General features: G+C 34.4%; 1 protein-coding gene across 8 annotated transcripts in view; it reads left to right on the top strand.

Moving 5' to 3' along the window:
• dl (REL proto-oncogene, NF-kB subunit dorsal) overlaps positions 1-22,614 on the top strand; it is a 41,833-nt gene that overhangs the window by 10,043 nt on the left and 9,176 nt on the right. For 4 of the 8 annotated variants that reach the window (XM_090101451.1, XM_090101448.1, XM_090101446.1 and 1 more), the window contains exons 2-7: positions 653-718; positions 5,999-6,122; positions 13,940-14,092; positions 14,587-14,768; positions 21,357-21,589; positions 21,970-22,125. In XM_090101451.1, the coding sequence (XP_089957577.1) occupies positions 653-718; positions 5,999-6,122; positions 13,940-14,092; positions 14,587-14,768; positions 21,357-21,589; positions 21,970-22,125 (914 nt within the window). Of the gene's footprint in view, positions 1-652; positions 719-4,468; positions 4,844-5,998; positions 6,123-13,939; positions 14,093-14,586; positions 14,769-21,356; positions 21,590-21,969; positions 22,126-22,614 lie in introns of those variants that run through there. The other 4 variants (XM_090101450.1, XM_090101449.1, XM_090101445.1 and 1 more) reach the window with 2 other exon arrangements.

Below are 22,614 nucleotides of genomic sequence, written 5' to 3'. Positions count from 1 at the left end.
TCAGTTTTGTTGTTTTTTTTTTTTAATTATAACAAGGTGTTCATTGGCAGATTTAAAAAGTGAAAAATTGGAATGTCAAATTATAAACAAACCAGAAATTTGTATTAATTTAGGAGATACCATTTTTTTAAGTGTATTTCTTTATTTTTGGTGTGTAGATAATAAATAATTGCTAACACAGCATTAATAATAAATTCGGCGAATTCGTAAATTTTTCATTGTTATTTATTTTCCTTTTCATTTTATAAGAGCATCTTTATAGTTTATACTTCACTATATGTAGTGGCTTTCGATGTATGTGTAGATGTTTGTAAGCTTGTATTTTTTCTTGAATAATAAATAGATAAATAGTAATTTATAATTATAAATAAGTAGGTTTAATTTTGCCATTTACTGTAATTTTGAACCCCATCCTGGCTTCGCTCGGGGTAATCCTGGATAAAAGAAATGTATGAACATTAAGGAACAATATAGCTTCCTTCTGGTGATAATATTTTAATAATCTGTAAAAAAAAACAATTCAAATATGTACATACGAATGGAACATGTAAACTAGTTATTAAGTGGTGTATAGACGATCTTGTAAATTAGGGTTGCAGCATACTAACCCTCGCTTGCTACCCCTGTGCTAACCAAAGCGTGTTGTCCACAGAGAGCGTGCTAAACATAATACATAGCGATGACGGAGGGGCTACCAACGTGAATATAAGTGATGTCAGTGAGTATGCAGCTTTATTTTAGAGGACTTTGTTTTTGGTGTTTGTGTGTGTGCGTGTGATAGTGTGAACGCTCTAACTGCGTCCTTTAGTTCTAACTGCGTGTTGTGTACGAATATTGGATCTTTTGATTAATTCATAGTTTAATATTGAAATTATGAATTTTAAATTTTTATTGGATTTCACTTTAAATTGTATTATGATCGCTGATTTGAAAAATAATTTCCAAGTTAGAATTAAATGTGTCAAAATGTCTTTTTTTCCAAATGTATGAAACTTACGCAAAATTTTCGTGTAAGAAATTATAATACATTCTTTCAAAATTTAATCAAAAATTTAATTATATTTCTATAATCAATCATTATAGAGGTACAATATCAATATTGTATGTTCTCACCAAGGTAGGAATACTATTCTATAAATATCCCAAAATGATCTTCCAGTCATTTTTCATTTCCACTTCATAATTTGTCTTATGTCGATAAGGTGTCTTCCAGAATTAATTAACTCAGGAATATTTTGAGATTAATACATATTATTTTGAATACCATTTAATTTTGTAACACTCCATCTGGTTTACAAAACATGAAAATGTACATTACTGTATATTAGAAGTAAAGGAAAGCATTGTGAATAATATGGCCTATATTTTATATTTAGATAGATGATGCCCTGCTTCCAAATTGGGTTACATTAGGAAATGTGCAGGGCATTTACCTTCAGACATAGCTCATACTTTATGATTTTCTATTATTTTAATTGATACTCAAAATCATGTAGGTAGTTAATGAAAGCAGTGTTTTCGTTATTAAAGATGAATCTTGTCGAATTATATCGAGAAAATAAGTATATGTTCTACGTATAAATGCTGTTAATCTTATACATTACAATTTTGTAGGATTAACTGTTGTTGACTCTTAATAAAGAGCGCCTCGTGTAAGTTGGTGTGATAAGAAAAAAAAATCTATAAATAGACTAAAAGAATCTTACTCTCCTCCGCCCATTATCATTTAACATTAAATTATCCTTAAAAAGGTCAGTTAAATTTAGAAGTAGAAAAATAAATTGTTCGATTCCAGAAAAAAACGTCTATAAATATGTTTATATTTTTTGCAATTGAAAGCGAAACCAAAAAGTTACTTACATTTATGAGAAGTATTGCTTTTTCCTTACATTACAACGAAATGGGAAACACAAACACTACGTTAGATAACAAGGATCCTGACCCCGTGACCTTACATCGGAGTGTAGTGTGGGCTCATTAGTCGTGGTATTGAGTCAGGGCTTCATTTTTATCTCAATTCTATTTCTGTCTACAGTTTTACAGTTTTCAATCCTGAATATATGTAGCTGGTCAATTATTTGTTAGACTTAGCAAAGCTTATTCTTTACTCGCTTCCCGTCTGCAGTTTCGACAGCGTTGTCTATAACTCGACAAACTATACTAAAACCTTCCTCTTCTATGAAGAGTTTTTAGATCAAAATTGAAAATACTAAGCAAATATAGGGACGAACAGACAGCTGGTAGCGACTTTGTTTAATACTACCTATGTCACAGAATACTTAATAGTAGCTAACGCTAACTATGTAGTGATGATATGATGGTATGACAAATGGTTAATGCTCTTCTTGGAATATTCTGACGATAGCTAACGAGATAAATCTATAGATTCTATATCTTTAAATATTATTCTTTTTTAAGAGAGATGATTCAGAATTTGGGTGTTCGATAACACTTAGTTTATTTTGTCTGCGATAAGGAAAACTTCTTCTTCTGGAAGAAGTCTCAAAGTGGGGTCGTAAAAACCTCGTAGAGTTTAACCCCGCTAAGACACAACTATGTGCATTTACAAAAAAAGCCATTTGAAGTGAACTTTGTGAGTGCTCATGGGCGGTGGTGTTACCTCATTAGGTGATCCACCTACTCAGTTACCTGCTCTTATATAAAAAAAAAAGACGGGTTGCACTCCGGGAGTGCCGGCAGAAGTGAAAACTTGATTATTAACGTTGAGCATGTTTAATATTTTGGAATTGTATCCGTCTTACGCTTTTTTGATCAGGTCACGTGTCCTGACGCGAGTTTAAGATTTTATACCCATTACAGAGAAATTGCTCAACGCTGCTAAAGAAGTTTTCACTTCAAAAACAGATACACTTAGATATATAACACTAGGTGGACGATGTATACAGTACAGATTAGTAATTAGCCGGAAACAATTGGCTTATATTTATCTTAAACATATGGGATTTAGATAAAGTTGTTGATAGGATTAGGAATGCGGTCTGCTACCTTACGTAACACAATATGCTAGCGTCTCAAAAGAGTCTCTGCTGAAAATAAGGACGTATTGGTTTGTCATCACTACATAGTATAAAACAAAGTCGCTTTCTCTGTCCCTATGTCCCTATGTCCCTTTGTATGCTCTAATCTTTAAAACTGCGCAACGGATTTTGATGCGGTTTTTTTTAATAGATAGAGTGATTCAAGAGGAACGTTTTAGTATATAATTTATTAGGTTTTAGACAAAGCGGGCGAAGCCGCGGGCGGTAAGCTAGTTGAGTATAAAACATTGCTAGTCCTTTAAAAGGTGACCTCTTATTAGTGGTCTGGACTCTAAGAGTCTGTAACAAAGTTATACTGCTGATAAGCCAAATTAGAAGCATTCGGTTTTAATCATCTTTTGCAACTGCAGTCGATTAGCAAAATGAATGGCCGTGGGGTTTTAGCATATTTAATAACTGGTTGGCAACTGAACGGTAAAGACAAATAACGTAAAAGAGGTCAATAGTAGACAGAAGTCCTGTTATAGGTATTTGATCTGTTTTGAGTTCTGTTGATTGTTTAGCACTTTGGACTACTTTCCAGGATGGATGTAAAAGCAACAGATGAACATAAGGTTACATTTAGGGCACATGAGTATTAAGAACAAGGCATTGGGTACTCTTCTACAAAATTTCGAAATATGTATTGCCTTTAATGAGTATCTATCTAATAATATTTACCAATGCGGTTAAAGGTATATTATCAGAGCAAGATGTGGAAAGAATTATATTACGTAGACCATATTTCTTTACCGGTTCCGACTTGACCAACACGTCGTCATGCGGGGAAACCCGGTGAAAGCGCGTCCTTGGCTCGCCATCGAATCTTACATTGGTCAATACTGAGATCAACGCACGCGTAAAGTCACCTTAAAGTGTAACACTTAAGTACTGAATTCGGTTAATCATAACACGTATCACTGTTGTTATTATTTAAGTGGCATCCGTTTGGGTTATGGAGGCGGTGTCTTAATTGGTAATTGAGTTGTTTTTGCAAGTGACTTAGATTCATTAGCTTTATTGATGGCATGTACATTTTACTAGAAGTGGACGTGTTACCAGCCTATCCAACTTTTTCCTCATATTTTTAGTTTATCTTGTTACTAAGAGTGTCCTCATTATTGCTATAATTATCGTCTATTACGAAACTGATTTTGCTATGAATATAGAGTATCGGTTTTATGGTTGTCGCGCGATCAAAGCTGCGGGCTGTAGGTAGTTTTTTAACATGTTCATTAATTCATCAAACGCGTCAGCATATTGTTAATTACATATTATGTAGTTAATTTGTTAAAACCATATAGATCGTTTGTGAGAGTAAGCTAATAATTTCGTTACGATTGCCCGAATTGAATGTGAGGAGGAAAATAAAATCAATTCTTTATCACTTTGTTTTACGCCTATTTAACTGTGTTTTAAAACTTATTATACGCACAGATCGCTTCGGTGATTGACGTTTGTAATGAGCGCTCGTGAAGTTTTTTTAATACTGATTAATTTGATTAGGCGACTGCATTGTGATAATTATTATCCAGGATTGTTTTATGTTTTAATATTTCTTTAATTATTTTCTCTTTTAATTATTTTATGTGAGTGCAATCTTCATATGTTCACGTGGACTAGTAACTTTGGCCAGATTAAAAAAAAGATTCTGACCAATTGATTAAACCTCCTTCTTTTTTTGACGGTTTAAAATATAAGTGTTGCTTTAATAAGTATAGAACAGTAGCTAGTGATTCAGTGAATAATGCCTCCGACTTCGAGTAAGAAAGGAAAGGTTCAGGAAATAATGAAAATATTTAAGAGTAGGTATATTTTTTATTTAAAATTTCGTTCTACACTCGGGTGCAAAAAAATCGCACACCCCGTACATTTTAAGTTCAACCTCATTTTTTTTAATGTTGTAAACGTATTTGGAAAATATGACTTACATCAAATGAATTTGTATTTGATATCGTTTAACTCTGTGGTTTTAACTCAATATATTTTTGTGCCCGCCATTTCATGTTTGGTCTTCTTATTCTCAATGTGGTTAAAAGAAATCTAAATATACCTACTGATGTGATAATTTACTCACAAAAACGAATTTTACTGTTATTTTCACAACTCGCATAGTAGACTATACGCATGTACAGACGGAGTCGTATTTAATCCCATTATAGCGGAAATGCGTGGGATTATAGCAGTTTCGAAGTGGTTTGAGATAATTTCGAAATATTATATCCGTTTTCGATGTTCTTTTCGTTTTTTGGATTGTGACGTCATAATCCAAAAATTATAAAAAAAATACATTACAGATGTGATAGTTTACATGGATGGATTTGATCATGTTTTTCACGCGAATACAGCATAAAATTTAGCGTAAAGTTATATGATCAGCATATTATGGGCTGTTTTTATAATATATGGCTAAGATTTCGTATACAAGTGAACCTATTCTGAAAAATGAAGATTGAAAATTGAAGAGAAACTATGTATTGCAGAGAATATGAAGTTATTCATGAAAATATATCATCATATTTCCTTGTTTAAGCTGTTAGAAAGCCTCCTAAATTGAATCGTCAACGCGTGAGCGTAGAATGGAGGTGTTCTGGGTTCGATTCCCGGTGGAGACAGAAACAAAAGTCTCGGTATGGCAGGACAGGGCTGATCACCTATTTGTACCTATGTGAAATCGATCAGTGAAACAGATGTATGCACATTGCACAATGCATATCCTCCTGAAACGGAACTTTTTTTTAATAAATCTTCTATAGACACGAAAAGTTGAGAGTAAAATTTCAAGGTCGCGTCATGGCAATACCGCCATGGAGTAAGGTGACGATTTATCTTTGAATCTTACCAAAGAAGTTTCACTTCTGACTTCGCTCTTTTTGTTTAAACTGTCCTCTCCAAACTGGAATAAATAATCTGTCCTATGTCCTGTCTATTATTTAAAGCATATTGTGGTGTGTGTGCAGTTGAGGCGATCACGCGCGCGGACCCCGTGTACGGCGCGGACGTAGACGCCATGTCGCGGGCGCCCGCGCACGGCGCGCACCCCTTCGTGCGCATCGTGGAGCAGCCGGCCAGCAAGGCGCTCAGGTAAGGAAAACATATAAAATCGTATAAGTGCAGTTTTATGTTTGTGTAGATGTAGACAATAGATGTATCGATGTAATATTCTTTAATCTATATGTGGAGCTCCTATTCCGAGCAGGAAAATATCTGCCCGCAATAAGAGTTCCATCTATACTAATATTATAAAGAGGAAAGGTTTGTATGTATGTATGTATGTATGGTTTTCACTGTGGTTTTCACGCATAAACTACTGGACCGATTTTGATGAAATTTGGCACAGATAATTTTTAGACCCTGAAAAAGAACATAGGCCACCTTTTATTGTGAAATATGTACCACGGGCGAAGCCAGGGCGGGCCGTTAGTATTAAATAATTAGCGACATTAGCACTACTATTAGTCCATTGAATAAAAAGTTCTAGAGTGCGTGAGTTAGTAACGTAAGATGTTTCTTCGGAAACATGTCAAGAGTCCCTAGGTAATAAACATACTAAAACCCCGGGACACTAGGAGGAGCCCCGGAGTGGGGGGAGGGGGGAAATGGGTCCATTTTTTCATTTTTCGCTTAAATCTCAAAAACGGTACATGTTAGAGAAAAACTTTCAAGGAAAAGTTGAAAGGCCATAAAATTATCTACAAGTTGTACCTAAATCATTTTTTCCTATATCCTACCGTTTCTGTGTTATACGCAGTAAAAAATGATTTTGGCTCAAACAATTTCCCCATACTACATCATCAATCGATCAAAAAATATTTATTTCTTCCAAACAACTCAAATGTGCAACTTGTGACCGGTACTGATAGATTGCTCTTAATTAGGTCTATAATTGGTAAAATAAACACATTCCTCCATGGAAGCCTTTAGGAGGAATCGATTGTCAAAATGTTATATTAGGGCAGTTTGAGTTACTGAACTTGATCTTTTTATTTTTTTCTTCCAAAAAAACTCAAAAGTGCAACTTGTGACCAGTACAGATAGATTGCTCATAATTAGGTCTATCATTGATAAAAATACCAGATTCCACCGCGGAGGCGTTTACGGGTAATTGAATTTTATTAGGGTAGTGACGATACTTGAACTTTTTATTTTTTTTCTTCCAAAAAACTCAAAAGTGCAACTTGAGACCGGTACTATTAGATTGCTCTTAATTAGGTCTATAATTGGTAAAATAAACACATTCCTCCATGGAAGCCTTTAGGAGGAATCGATTGTCAAAATATTATATTAGGGTAGTTTGAGTTACTGAACTTGATCTTTTTATTTTTTTCTTCCAAAAAACTCAAAAGTGCAACTTGTGACCGGTACTAATAGATTGCTCTTAATTAGGTCTATAATTGGTAAAATAAACACATTGCTCCATGGAAGCCTTTAGGAGGAATCAATTGTCAAATATTATATTAGGGTAGTTTGAGTTACTGAACTTGAACTTTTTATTTTTTTTCTTCCAAAAAACTCAAAAGTGCAACTTGTGACCGGTACAGATAGATTGCTCATAATTAGGTCTATCATTGATAAAAATACTAGATTCCACCACGGAGGCGTTTACGGGGAATTGAATTTTATTAGGACAGTTAGTTAAAAAGTTCAAGTATCGTAACTACCCTAATAAAATTCAATACCTCCTAAACGCCTCCATGGTGGAATCTGGTTTTTTTATCAATGATAGACCTAATTATGAGCAATCTATCGGTACCGGTCACAAGTTGCACTTTTGAGTTTTTTGAAAGAAAAAAAAAAAAAAGTTCAAGTATCGTAACTACCCTAATAAAATTCAATTCCCCGTAAACGCCTCCGTGGTGGAATCTAGTATTTTTATCAATGATAGACCTAATTATGAGCAATCTATCTGTACCGGTCACAAGTTGCACTTTTGAGTTTTTTGGAAGAAAAAAATAAAAAGATCAAGTTCAGTAACTCAAACTGCCCTAATATAATATTTTGACAATCGATTCCTCCTAAAGGCTTCCATGGAGGAATGTGTTTATTTTACCAATTATAGACCTAATTAAGAGCAATCTATCAGTACCGGTCACAAGTTGCACATTTGAGTTTTTTGGAAGAAATAAATATTTTTTGATCGATTGATGTGTAGTATGGGGAAATTGTTTGAGCCAAAATCATTTTTTACTGCCTATAACTCAGAAACGGTAGGATATAGGAAAAAATGATTTAAGTACAACTTGTAGATAACTTTATGGCCTTTCAACTTTTCCTTGAAAGTTTTTCTCTAACATGTACCGTTTTTGAGATTTAAGCGAAAAATGAAAAAATGGACTCATTTCCCCCCTCCCCCCACTCTGGGGCTCCTCCTAGTGTCACGGGGTTTTAGTATGTTTATTACCTAGGGACTCTTGACATGTTTCCGAAGAAACATCTTACGTTACTAACTCACGCACTCTAGACCCCCCTTGGAGGGACTCATTCAATGGACTATATTCAAATCGTACTTAATTTTAGAAGCCCATCTATATTTTATTCGTATGGTTCTTTCCTGAAACAAAAGTACCTATACTATATTTAAATTCGTACAGTTCTTTCCTGTAGCAAAATAAATTAGGAACATTAGGTCATGCAAATTGAATAAAATGTAAATTAAATACATTTTATTTCCTCTTCATTATCGCGTTTATCACTTGCAAGTTCAACTGATACACAGAGGTTATTTGTCATTGAGATTATTGCAATTTAAAATACAATATGTATTATAACGGAAATAGCAGAGATTTGTTAAATTTTCTTCGGCTTAGTAAACGTTTGGAACGAAATATTTTGGCAGCGAGTCGGCGCACGCGACGCGTGAATGGCCGGCTTAGGCTGAGTTCACACTCGCGTTCCGACACATGTGTGCAATCGCTTTTTTGTGATTAAGGAAAATACTAAATAAATATTTTATAAAAATTATTGTCTTAGTTCAATAGGAATATAGGAAATGTATATTTTTGCTGGTGAAAGAATTTTTAATATCACTTCATTTGCGTATTGATAAACAGATAGCCAGACTATAGCTGTATTGGTTATAGGTTTATAACTACATATAAGTGTTGCTTAGATATTATTATATTACTTTAGCTATCTGAGAGAAATAACTCGACAAAGCAAACTGTGATATTAGCACAAATTTGAAATTCTCGGATTTCTAATAATTCTGTTTGAGCACAAATTAATTATACTTATTGCACGCCTCATAAGCGAAGCGTTGAGGTGGGTACTACTGTCACTTCGCGCAAAACATCTGATTTTTCAAACTTAAAATGTCTTTATGTATCATACATTGCACTTGTAAGATAATACATACACACACATATTAAGAAAAAACACTATTTTTAACGTTCATGATATTTTTGATGTCATTTTTGTTATTTAAACTAGTTAAAAAACAGTTTAAAAAAGTTCTGTCTTGGACGTCCGTGTGTCTGTATGTGCGGATCCTTTTTCTTGTTAACACGATAGCGACCGAAATACTTTACTAATCGAGTCTTTTTTTTTCTCTTACGCTTGAGTATGCTCAGGAATAGAACCCTTTCATTTTTCAGGGTCTGATTCGATGTGGTTTAATTGTTATTAAATAAACAAAAATAATAATTAATAAATATTTATTAAAAAAAAATTATGAGGCGTGCACTTTTGGATTTTCCAAATTATTTGTATTTATCCACACATAAGATGTATAACTAACGTTATTAGTAACACAAGCATGCGTCGAGTAGCGGTAACTTGGTAATTAAATGTATGTGTTTCTTGAAAACAATTGCTATTTATTCTTGGCACGTTTCCTACTGTGATAATTAATTGTAGATCGCGTTGATGATGTTTTTAAATCCATACTAATACTATAAATGCGAAAGTAACTCTGTCTGTCTGTCTGTTACTCAATCACGCCTAAACTACAGAACCAATTTGCATGAAATTTGGTATGGAGATATTTTGATACCCGAGAAAGGACATAGGCTTCCTTTTATTGCGAAATATGTACCACGGGCGAAGCCGGGGCGGACTACTAGTATTATATATGATCGAGTTAGTTAAGTATAGTTTAACCACAAAAAGTTAAATCTAATTGAATTATTAGGTTGTTTTTGTAATTTATTGTGCTAATTAATGTTAATTTTTGTTGGATTTTTGGTAGAAATAATTTATTGTAGGTATGTAAAATTCCTATACAATATTATTGAAACAACGTGCTAAAAAAACTTATATAGTACCTACTTATAACTTACTTATGATAGATCGATTTGATCTACGGTCAGTTGATTATAAAACATAAGTAATTGAGAAACAAACATATAAATTCAAATCTGAACTCTTCCGAACATATTTTTATGGTTTTCATGTATAAACCCCTGTAATATTTGAAATTCTTCTCCATAGATACTGCTTTCCGAATCGGTGGTAAATGTTAAAAATACTATGTAATGACGATTCGAAAGTGCTACTAAATAGTAGTCTAATTGAATAAATGAATGTTTGAGTTTGAGTTTGAGTTTGAAATACAGTTAAAATTACACATGTACGTCAATTTGAATAATAAATAAAAGCTAAGTTCCTCAGCATGAACTTGACCCAATTCGTGCTTGAACACTTTCGAAATACAAGTGTCAATTGATTTAATCAAGATAAATCTGTCACTTCCCTTGTTAAAATGTTTCTGAACTGCTTAGTATATAAATGGTAATATTACATTACACTATATAACCAACCAATCTCGTCCACAAAAAAATATTTAACTATCTTATATATAAAAATGAATCGCAAAATGTGTTGGTAAGCGCATAACTCGAGAACGGCTGAACCGATTTCGATAATTCTTTTTTTATTATATTCCTTGAAGTACGAGGATGGTTTTTATGTAGAGAAAACGTAAACATGTATCACGGGCGAAGCCGGGGCGGACCGCTAGTCTTATATATAAAAATGAATCGCAAAATGTGTTGGTAAGCGCATAACTCGAGAACGGCTGAACCGATTTCGATAATTCTTTTTTTATTATATTCCTTGAAGTACGAGGATGGTTCTTATGTAGAGAAAACGTAAATATTATGTACCACGGGCGAAGCCGGGGCGGACCGCTAGTATACTATAGAAATAAACATAGATTTATATTGTAAAGTTAATTTCACAATTATTATTTTTTACTGAAACTTCTACAAGCGCGTTGAGAGTAAAATTTCAAGGTCGCGTCATGGCAATACCGTCATGTCGAGTGACGATTTTGGGATCTTTGAATCTTGCCAAAGAAGTTTCACCTCTGACACAAGTGCTCAGCACACACGCTCTTTTTATTACACGCTTTATATTAGCTTCACCTGTATGTTTGTAACCGACTTCTTTGGGCGCGATTTTGACCCACTTTAAACGGCCAGATTTCGTTCAAACTTTGTAGATTTATTGAGGACCGATGACAATACACTAATTTGATAAAATTTTCTATTTTTTAGTTCGGTTTTCTATAAAAAGCGTGTTTTTTAGTTTTTTTTAAACTGTTATTACTTATTTACATCTACATCAATAAATGATATTGTTTGTTTGCATAAATTGCTGTTTTAAATTGCATTCATTATTATCTCCTCCATAAGTTCACCAAGCAACTAGCCAAGAGGTTAATTAATATGATAATCGTATCTTTAACATACTGCTATGCTATAGCCTATAGGTATAATATATTCTATAGAATAGAAAGATTCGTTCTGTTTACTGGTGTTTACATGTTAGTCGTTTCAAACGTTAATTTATATGATGAATGTACGTTACTTCGTTTTTCTGTACCACTTAAACTTCTTTATGTCCAGAAGTACAGCCTACTCAAAATATCGAAGAGCATTCTATCGCTATTATGTTCTATTAGAAAACTAAAAATTGTTATCAAGCAGTATACTCGAAAAGTAATTTCAGTAGAAAACATCGCCTAGTGTATATGCACCCGCTCCGTGTCTATAAATACGCGGCTAGTGACGTCACGGTCTGGCTGTGCCGTGACGTCAGCTAGAAATGCCCATTGACGCTCGCCTGTGAAAATATAAGATGGCCGTTTTTATTCGCACGTCATTGTGGCCATCGCAACTTCCTGGCTTTTTTGTGATCGTTGATAGCTGGCTGATAGCTCCTTTGTTTATGTTTCGATGACTTGTTGATTTGTGAGGATTTTTTAGGGTTTTGTAGTTATAGTACGTTCTTTCCACGGGTGTCTATGCAAGATTTTCCCACAAAAAAGGGGTTTCTACTTTTGTGGGTAGTTTTTTTAGTTGCTGTTAAATTTAATGGCAATATTAGAAGCAACGGTCTGCGATGTTTTTCACATCTATGCTTGAAACATGGAATGGAAATGTTTAGATGGATAAAAAGCTACTACCTACTTCTGTTTGGGAATAGTTTTCATGTTTAGACAACTCGGTCACAGGATCATGATTGTACGGATGGAGTGATTTGAAAAGGAAACAAAAATAAAAGAAAATATGCTTTATTTTATTCATCGTATGTAACCTAGTACTTACACATTCAGTCAATTAAAACAGTTACATATATTACACATTACATAGACACACAGTTCAATTTAATACATTTGTATTTTGTACAGATTTAACGAGATGCCGCGCAAATGATTTGGTTTAACAACAATTTGTGTAATGATTCTCAATCTTCCATTGTTTTCCTCAATACATACTATGTGCTAAATTTTATAGCAAATTCAACCTTATTTCCTCAACAATGAAGTCTAGTTATTTACTTCCGAACGGAATGTGTACATGCGGGCCGCTGGTTTTACGCTTTTCACGTAAATATTATGAGATTTTTTTAGATTATATCAGTGATCTTGCATAATATCTACCTTTATTTATGTAGGTAAATACTTGTGTAGGTAAATATTCATTTATTCATAGATTATAATAGGCTTCTAGGATGTTTACATTTCAAAATATTTAAAATAGTTATAGTGTAGGTATGTACAATTATATTAAATTTTTTATTATTTTTTACATGTTTTTGTTTGTGGAATATTTTAAACTGGAATGTGTGATTCACTATAAGTTGTGAATAATTTGTGTTGCCTACTTCAGTGTAGGCAGTAAAGTCAAAACAAATAAATAAATAATATGTTTATTGTAATTTGTAACCTTTTATTACAAGTTTAAAATTCGACTTATTGTTAAATTTTGAATCGTAATGTATTTTAATGACAGACAGACGGAAAACATTATCATTTCTAAGTGCAAGAAAACCTTTAATTTTGCATTACAAAATATGGTGTAGTATTAATATTGTGATAGCTTTTAATATAAGTTATGTTTATGTAAGTATTTCCTTGACATTAGCGAATAGCCAATGCAGTAAATGTAATTCATCGGAAATAAATAAGGTTGAATGCAGTTTGCTGAACTTTACGGATGACCGGCGCGGTGTCGGAATCTAGCTTTTTGTGCTTTCAGTCTAGCCTCTAGGTTAACCTTTTTTGTCACCTTAGCGGACTAGACAATACTGTAAAACATACAAGTGGTATAAAGGGGAAAATACCAACAATAAGAACAATTGTTCATGTGTGATATTTTATGATTTCAAAACTATAGATATAGAGAGGAAAGCCTTCATTTTTTAATTGAATACACAAAATAAGCAATTTTAAAATTCTTTCACATGTCTGAAACAATGCTATATTAAACTAAGTTTGTGAACTGTGTTTGTGTAATTCTATACAATAAGAAGTAGCTCGACGAGTTAAATTTTACTACTTTTCCTAGCATCTACAGACATCTATTTAAATATGATATCGAATACCAATAGATATATTTAACTCCAGCTTGTTACAAAATTATAAGTCCTCCATCACCGCATTGCTGCCCTGCCCCCAGGTTCCGCTACGAGTGCGAAGGCCGGTCCGCCGGTTCGATACCCGGCGTGAACAGCACGCCGGAGCGCAAGACGTACCCTACCATAGAGATATGCGGCCACCGGGGGCCCGCCGTCATCGTGGTGTCATGTGTGACGAGGGAGGAGCCTTTCAAGTGAGTGGGATGGAAATTTAAGTACTAAAATTCTTTAAGCTGTTTGTTAATGAGTTTTAAGTTTGTCCTTGGTAGAAATTTATAGTATTTTTTGTAGTTTGAGTGTATCTAGTAAAATAAGATATATCGTCATATAGATCCACAGCATACATATACGTATGCTGTGGATCTATCAGGTGCACTATCCACAAGATGTGACGCATACACACACGGTCCAATGCATACACAATATACATACGAAATATCAACACAAAAAGACACCGGCACACGCGACTCGGTCGACACAACACATGTCACAGACATGAATATCATTGATATGACGACGCTGTGCAAGCAGCACCCGCAAAAGCTGGAGTCCCGCGTGCAGGCCAGTGCATTGCGGTGTGACGTGTACACAATCACACACTCTCAATACACACACACACAACTCGGTCGACATATCACAAACATACTTATGTATGTGATATATCGACTAAGTACACGGCTCTGTGCAGGCCGCACCCGCACAACCTGGTGGGCCGCGAGCGCTGCGACAAGGGCGTGTGCACGGTGCGCACTACGGTGGGCGACGACAGCCGCGTGTCGTTCAGCAACCTCGGCATACAGTGCGTCAAGCGGAAGGACATTGCCGACGCGCTCAAGACGCGCGAGACTCTGCGCGTCGACCCCTTTAAGAGTGAGTATTGCTTTAGTTGATGTAAAAGTAGATATGTTTTCCTTTTAGGCTACCCTCTAACCCCTAGATGCTACTCTTGGATTACCTTGTGACCCCTTTTGGAGTAAATATAGTTTAAGTTTACCCTATAACCCCTAAATGTTACTTCTTGTTTACCCGGTGACCCCTTTAGAGTAAAACATGTCTTAGCTTTTCTTCCCCATTGACCACTTGAATTATTTTTGTTTATCTTTGTTTACTCAGTGACCTCTTTAAGAGTAAATATTGTTTAAGCTTTTCTTCCCCTTTAGCCCCTTGAATTGTAATTGTTACTCTTTGTTTACCCAGTGACCCCCTTTAGAGTAAACATTGTTTTAGCTTTTGTTCCTGTGGCACATTTCTCTTACTTTGCCCTTTATCCCTTTTAAGCGTTTGCCACACTCGAACAATGTTTTTAAATCCATAAAAGTCAAATTACAGCTATTAATAACATCTATATTGATAACATAACAATGTAACATGATTTAAAATTAAGATATGCAGATACCTTAAAAACATGTACCTACCACTTTTTCTTTCAAGAATGAGTGCTGTTTTGAAGAAAACTTGTTTCGTTTCTTGCATAATATTGCATAATCTTAAAAAAAACCCAACAAAAACTTCATTACATCGAAGTGCATTAAGTAAATTATAGAAACAATAATAAAGTTACCTCTGACCCCTTGTAGAGTGATGACTGATGACTGTTCGTCTTAACAAACTAGGCTTTTAGCGCTTTGTAATCGTTACATAGCAATAAGCGAAGCAATTTCTGAAACTTGACATGAAACTCAATAGTTGCTCTTACAAAATAGGTATATTTTTCTGAAAAGTGTGACTAACAAAAAGAATACAACAAGAAATCGATCATGTTACCAAGCAAATCAATAAACTAAATCACTTTATTAGCCTTTAAACATTGCGATACAAAGCAGAAGTCTATTGTCGGGTTTTACGGGCACTATAATATATTTAGGATCAACAAATGCTGGTCCTACATTTTAGTTGTAAAGGCGGTTGTACATTGGTCGTAAAGGTGGTTCTGCAAAAAAATGTTTAGTTGCGCATCTTTAGTATGAACTATGAAGTCGTCCATTATGGATATGTCACATCTATTTTGTTTTTGGTAATATTACAATATGGGATTGAAATTTGTATATTAGGGTTCGCATTCCGTGTTAGGTTCAAACACATTCAGGACCGTTTATTTTGTGGCCTCTTCTCTTTGAGAAATATCAATTTAGGAAATTATTGAATGTAAATGTTATTGTTGCATGTAATCAAATGTTATTTATTTTCCAAAACACCCTTACATTCAAGTGCAATCATTTTCTTAATTCCAAAATTTCCTCTTAAAACTCTCTTAATTCTATTTTAATCTGTACATTACCGATCACTTCACATCTCGCATTAATCTCGCTAACCAGCTGAATATTTCCATCAAACCAGCATAAACTATAAATAGTAAATCATAACACAAATCGTAAACGATTAGCCGCAAACGGTTCATGCAAGGCCAGGCGTGAATCACGGATCAAACTAGATTGTAGTAGCTATGGGAGAAATAGGGGAAATATAGGGAAATGGTAGATAAGAGCTAGCGCGCACGAGCAACTTTGTCTCCGCAACTATTTTGTCTCTCCCATCAATTTGTATGGGGAGTTGCGTCGCTACGTGCGCGCACTTTCATACTAGCCCATAGGTGGGAGAGACAAAATAGTTGCGGAGACAAAGTTGCTCGTGCGCGCACTGTCTTAGATGGGAAAAATATAGGAAATAGGAAGAGAAGTTTTTTGTCTCGCTAGTTGGGGAAATACAAAGAGAAACGGATTTTTTGTGGAGTTATTATTAGTCTAAAAATTAAAATACGAAAAATTAAATATATATTTTTTTTTAATTTAATTACTCTTTTCTGGTTGTCAGATTTTGTAATGTTATGTTTATTAAGTGTCAACGGACTGTCACAGACTCAGATAAAATAATACAAAGAAAATGATGTCATAAAATTTGGCAGCATTTCCTAGAAAACTACATCATAACTATTTATTAGCAAGATGCGCTTGCGATTATTATGATTATTATGAATCCAATGTCAATGCCTAGTCAAGGCTTGCGTAATGAAATTGCAAATCATCCATCATTATAAGTCCGTGACATATAAACAATTGGATAAAAAAACAATTACTTGTTTATTTTTTATGTGTTACAACTTTACCATGATAGGTATTATTATTTACTTGATGACCTGGTGAACTTCATTTAACCTAATTGATATATTTTTGAATTGTATTTCCTATTTTTATTTATGTTTCTCAACGTTTAAACCTTTCACAAATATTTCATCAAACTTTGTCATATCGATGCAACCTATAAAACTATTGACGAAAGAATTGTAAATAAATCTCAAATCTGTAATTGCTGATCTATACAAGCACAAATATTTTGACGATTTATTTATGACAGTATTTTATCATCAACCATTTTAAATTACCACTGTTACATCTTCAGATGGAAAAATATTCTCAATATGAGATGACATTTTTACCATAATAATTTTACAAATAATTCAAAATGATGATTCATCTTGTATGTTGTTCAAGTCTCTCTGAAACTGTAATTAATTGCACTTCCTATAATTATATTGCATACGTAGTTGCAATTGCTTCCTTTGTTTTTATGCCGGGTGGTAAAATTAAAACTACCCACATATTGTTTACAATTTTTATCTGGAAACAAGATTTAAAAAAATTAGATAAATTTTGGTTCGCTGATGTAGAACGTAAATAAATAAAAGTCATGATCAGTTTTAGTGATAAAACTTAAACATTACAAAATAAAATATAAAAATTTAATTTTTTTTAAAGCGGGACATTCTTGCTCGAAATGAACACACCGGGACATATATTTTGAGAGCAGAAAGTCACGTTATTGAAATAAAAGAAAAATTGAAAAGCTCAACAAAATGCAAATAGGTACTTTGGGAATTTTGATGTTTATGAATGAATGCGAGAATTTTCTTTAAATTCCTCTTAAAGTTGTACTAAGTGCTTATAGGATTGTACCAAGATAGGCCAAATAGTAAAGAAAACAAGATATGTGAGATTTTAATTCACTTAGCTAGGTATACAAATAAAGTTTTAAATACATGAAGTCTTCTCAACATATTATACAAGAATACAATGAAGATTTCGGACCAAGAATAGATAAATTAATAACATAGAAAATCACACATTGAGCTAGGAATCTCGAACGCCCGCACAAAAATAGCGCGCACCAGGAATACTTCAGAAACCCGGTCACCTTAACCATTGTTTAAATTTAACCGCCGGCATGCAATATGGGCGATTAATTAACGTTCGAATTCTTTGATGTCGTTAATGGGGTACCTATAGCTGATAAATAACGCTTTCTTGTATTTATGAGCATCTTGAGATTTTTTCGAAATTCAAACATGATTTATTAATTATAATTTACTTCCTTCATGATCTACTCTATATTTTAACAAAGTAATTTTCCGAATATATCACTTGATAGGCATAATGTAGAATGTTAAATTTCGCAATGGCTAGAAAATAAAAGCTGCCTAATTTCGTATCGGGATCTTATGTTTTCCTATATTAGTTGTTTCTCAGATGAAATTGATGTTTTAAAACCCGACCATGTCGATCGAACACATTTGTTAGTATTGTAATGTAATAATCTTCTCGAATAATAATAATACATAGTTGCTTAAGATTATATCGCAATCGTTAAAACGAGACAGATAGTCGATAACAGATTTAACTAGTCACTATGAGAATTAACATTTAGGGTAGCTAGATACGTGTTGATAAGAATTTGTCGGTAGATACATCATACAGTATAGCTGATACATAATGTTACAACATAACTGTCAGGTTATAAACTTATAAACAAAAAATTTTCGCCTATTTAGCTAGGAAATGTCATCAAATAATTTTGATTTGTGTTCATACGTTCACATTACAAAAAAAAAGCTTGCATTCATTGATAGGTACCTCATCAGAAATGAAATTAAATAAGCATTTCATAAATAATGGTAATAATGTAATGAGTACTTCTGGAAGAGTTTAAAAAATATCGTAGTTGTAATTAGCTATTCGGGAATTGCTGACCTTATTCGGACATTAGATAACGGTGGAAATCCCACGTGGTAATCGCTTATTTTAAATTACCTTAACTAGCTACAACACGCGGCGTCACGTGACAACCGAGTAAAAAGTATATTATAATATGTGCTAAGCAAGCCTATAATCTACATCAAATTTCATACAGATCACCTGTTTTAGCGAGAAAGAGTAACAAACATCCTTTCTGACCAAGACTCGCTTTAGTAGGATATATTGTTATGAGAGAGACTTAGATCGAAACAATAAGGAAAAGTTTCACTCTTTGATAGAAACAAGGAAAAGTTAACTATCTTTGCCCAATACGAACCCAACTGGCCATGATACAAGCTTGGTATAGTAGTAGGCGCATGACCGTAGAACCGATGGTACCAGGGTTAGATGCCCGGTGAAGGCTTAATTTTTAAAATCTATTCTAATTTCTAGTAGGATACGTACTTGCTATTACGCCTTGCCTTTAGTCAAAATTAATCCATGGTACAAAATCGTCTCGTGAAACTAATTTGAAATGTAGGTCTCATCTGTCCCATATATAATTACGATTTGATAAACCAAAATCAGGGAAACGTCTTGATTTGTTTATAAATATACCGGCTTGAATATTTTAGACACTTAGGATAATTTTAATTAAGAATTCCGATACAACATGCTAATAACTGATTTTTCAAACCGTTGAAAAATGAACATGATTACGAAGTTTTTAAAGACACACAAGTGAAAACAAAATGTCCATAGGTTTATACTCCGGAAAAAAATAACACTTTATTCAACTTGGCACAGTTTTCTGTCTGCGTAAAAATAAATACGTACGTTACCCTCACAGTTTAGTTTTTCTTACTGTATCAGTAACGTGAAGATTTTGTAAAAATTGTATAATAGTTAAAATGATCATTTTAATGCCGTTGATGAATAGTATTTTTAAATTTATAAGAAGTTTGTGTCATGAACCATTTAGGCATCGACTGGATTTTTGTAAGGGCTTGCTTTTTCCAAGATTTACAGGTGATTATTGATCATACTAATATTATAAACGCAATAGTTTGTAAGTATGGATTTATGTGTGTTATGTTAAAACTACTGGACGGATTTTGAAGAAAGTTTACACGAATATATTAGGTTCATCAGAGTAACACATGAGCTATAGAAATAAATACTTGTTGTTGTGAATCGCGGGATTGACCGTGAGTGATACCACGCGTCACAGCTAGTTGTACATGAAGTGTAACATTGTTTGTTTCATTAATTTTCTCATTTTGACAAGTTATTAATTCTGGTTTCAAGGCACCTAGAAAGGTGGAGGGAAGGAGTAAAACTACAACAAGACGTCTAGAGTTAAGAAACTGTCGTGCATTGCAGATTTGGCAATGTGCCTAGAGAAACTAAGACTTATAGAAATAAGCATGGATATTATTATGGTCTACCTCTGTGCACGATTTTATTAACATTTGTTCAATTATGTTGCCGTGATGTGCCAACAAATACAGTTGTCGCTATTACGTGCTATTACTAGTTATTATTCTTCGTTCTTCTTCTACTAGTTCTTATTTATTCGTATGGACAATTCTACGATTATAATACACATAGTATATTATAATAACACATGTTTTATATAATTTGTGTCACAATAGAGATCAGAATTAGCGATAGCTATACGGTCTTTAAAAATATGAACATCTCCAAGTATCAAATATTTTTTAGCTAACACGTTTTTTATACGCTTCAATGGTTGTTCTTTAATTCAATTATTAATAAATATGATGATGTTAAGCAATTGAGCTGTCAATTATCTCAAAATTTCAATCAGCAAAGATGTAGTCTATAATAATATGGTTCTTGTAACAAGCCATTTGCAAATAAAAACATTTGATTAATTTATTGTAAACCAACCACATCCAAATATAGACTTGCTACTTTAAGTAAATATTTATTATTGAAATTGTGTGAGCCTACTTGTGAATGAATTATTGTAGTTGCTTGTTATAAAGATGGTAAGACACAAAAGATAGGATCGATATTGATTGTGTCAAAAGTATTCGATTGAATTAATTTATGATTATGGGTATTATTGTTCGAATTCATCCAGAATATTCTGCCTTCCTAATTGATGCCTAGATATTTGGTATCTGATTATATAATATTTTTTTTCATCACTAAAAATTACGAAGCGTGTGGATCCACCCAACCTGATTCACCAGAATTTCCAGAGAAATTAAGCCGCGGAGTATCAACCGGCTTTAAACTTTTCTATGACCAAAACTATCTGATCCAGAATTTCCAGAGAATCAGCAATAAACCCCTTATCCCGCAACATTCGGTTTCTGGTTACTGAATCGAAACGGGAATTAGTGGGAAAGTTTGATCAAGACTAATCTCTTGATCAAACTTTCCCACCAAGAATGCCAAGTAATTAATAACCCCTCCACAGCGGGGTTCGGCCACCGCAACCAACCCCAAAGCATCGACCTGAACGCGGTGCGGCTGTGCTTCCAAGTGTTCATCCAGGACGAGCGCACGGGCAAGGTGCGCCACTCGCTGCCGCCTGTCGTCTCCGACATCATATACGACAAGAAGGCCATGAGCGATCTGGTCATCATGCGCATGAGTCAGTGTTCCGCTACGCCCAGGGGGGGCACGGAGATCTTCTTGCTGTGTGAGAAGGTAGGTTGCTGTAAACTATAAATATTGGTTCAAAACTTTTTGAAATACAGGCAGGATTAGGGATTTGGATTGGAAAGTGTTTACAAAACAGACTTACGAGACTTTGACAATTGATGTTTGCATGAAATAGAAAAATGTTAACAATATTTTATTTTGATGTGATACAAATTCTATATCTAGTGCCAATTCAAGTTCTTATTTATTTTACTATTCAAGGATTCTAGCTAGCTAGCATTTCGTGTGGCTTTCCGATCCTGACACGTTCTTATTACGGTCATAGTATAATACATTGTAGTAGGTTAAGTGCTTTTGATGTTTGATTTAATCTTGCTGGTGGCTATTTTGCAGGTGTACGCTTTTTAACCTGTTGTTTTTTGCAGGTGGTCCGCGAGGACATAGCGGTGGTGTTCTTCCAGAAGGAGGGCGACACCGTGGTGTGGGAGGAGAGCGCCAACATCGTGCTGGTGCACAAGCAGGTCGCCATCGCCTTCCACGCGCCGCCCTACCAGAACCCGCATGCCACGCACCACGTGCAGGTATATATACACACACATACACACACAAATACAAAAAAACGCATACGTGCGCACGTACACACTTACACCATACACCAGGCTGAAGCACACACATACGCGCATTTTCAAAAAAAAAAAAACGGGTTGCACTCCGGGAGTGCCGGCAGAAGTGAAAACTTGATTATTAACGTTGAGCATGTTTGATATCCATCCGTCTTACGCTTTTTCGATCAGGTCACGTGTCCTGACGCGAGTTTAAGATTTTATACCCAACGCCGATAAAGAAGTTTTCACTTCAAAAAAAGACGTGTGGCACTCGGGGACTGCCGCGGTAAAGCTATTGTATAGCATGCCTTCAAGCCACACCTCCGCGCCCGTCGGAGTGGGGAGCGTGAGGTTTTTTCGTTACGGAATTTCTCAATTCGGTCCCCACTCTCAAGGCCTGCGATAGAAGCTATGCAATAGCTTAACACGCATTCACAGACACTCGCATACTAAAATACACCCATG

Source organism: Colias eurytheme, chromosome 4, assembly GCF_061535395.1.
Source record: "Colias eurytheme isolate Ceu_HAF_F1 chromosome 4, ilColEury1 Martin Lab GWU primary, whole genome shotgun sequence".
Lineage (NCBI taxonomy): Eukaryota > Metazoa > Arthropoda > Insecta > Lepidoptera > Pieridae > Colias > Colias eurytheme.
The sequence above is the reverse complement of the archived record's forward strand: the minus strand, read 5'-3'. Positions and strand labels throughout refer to the sequence as shown.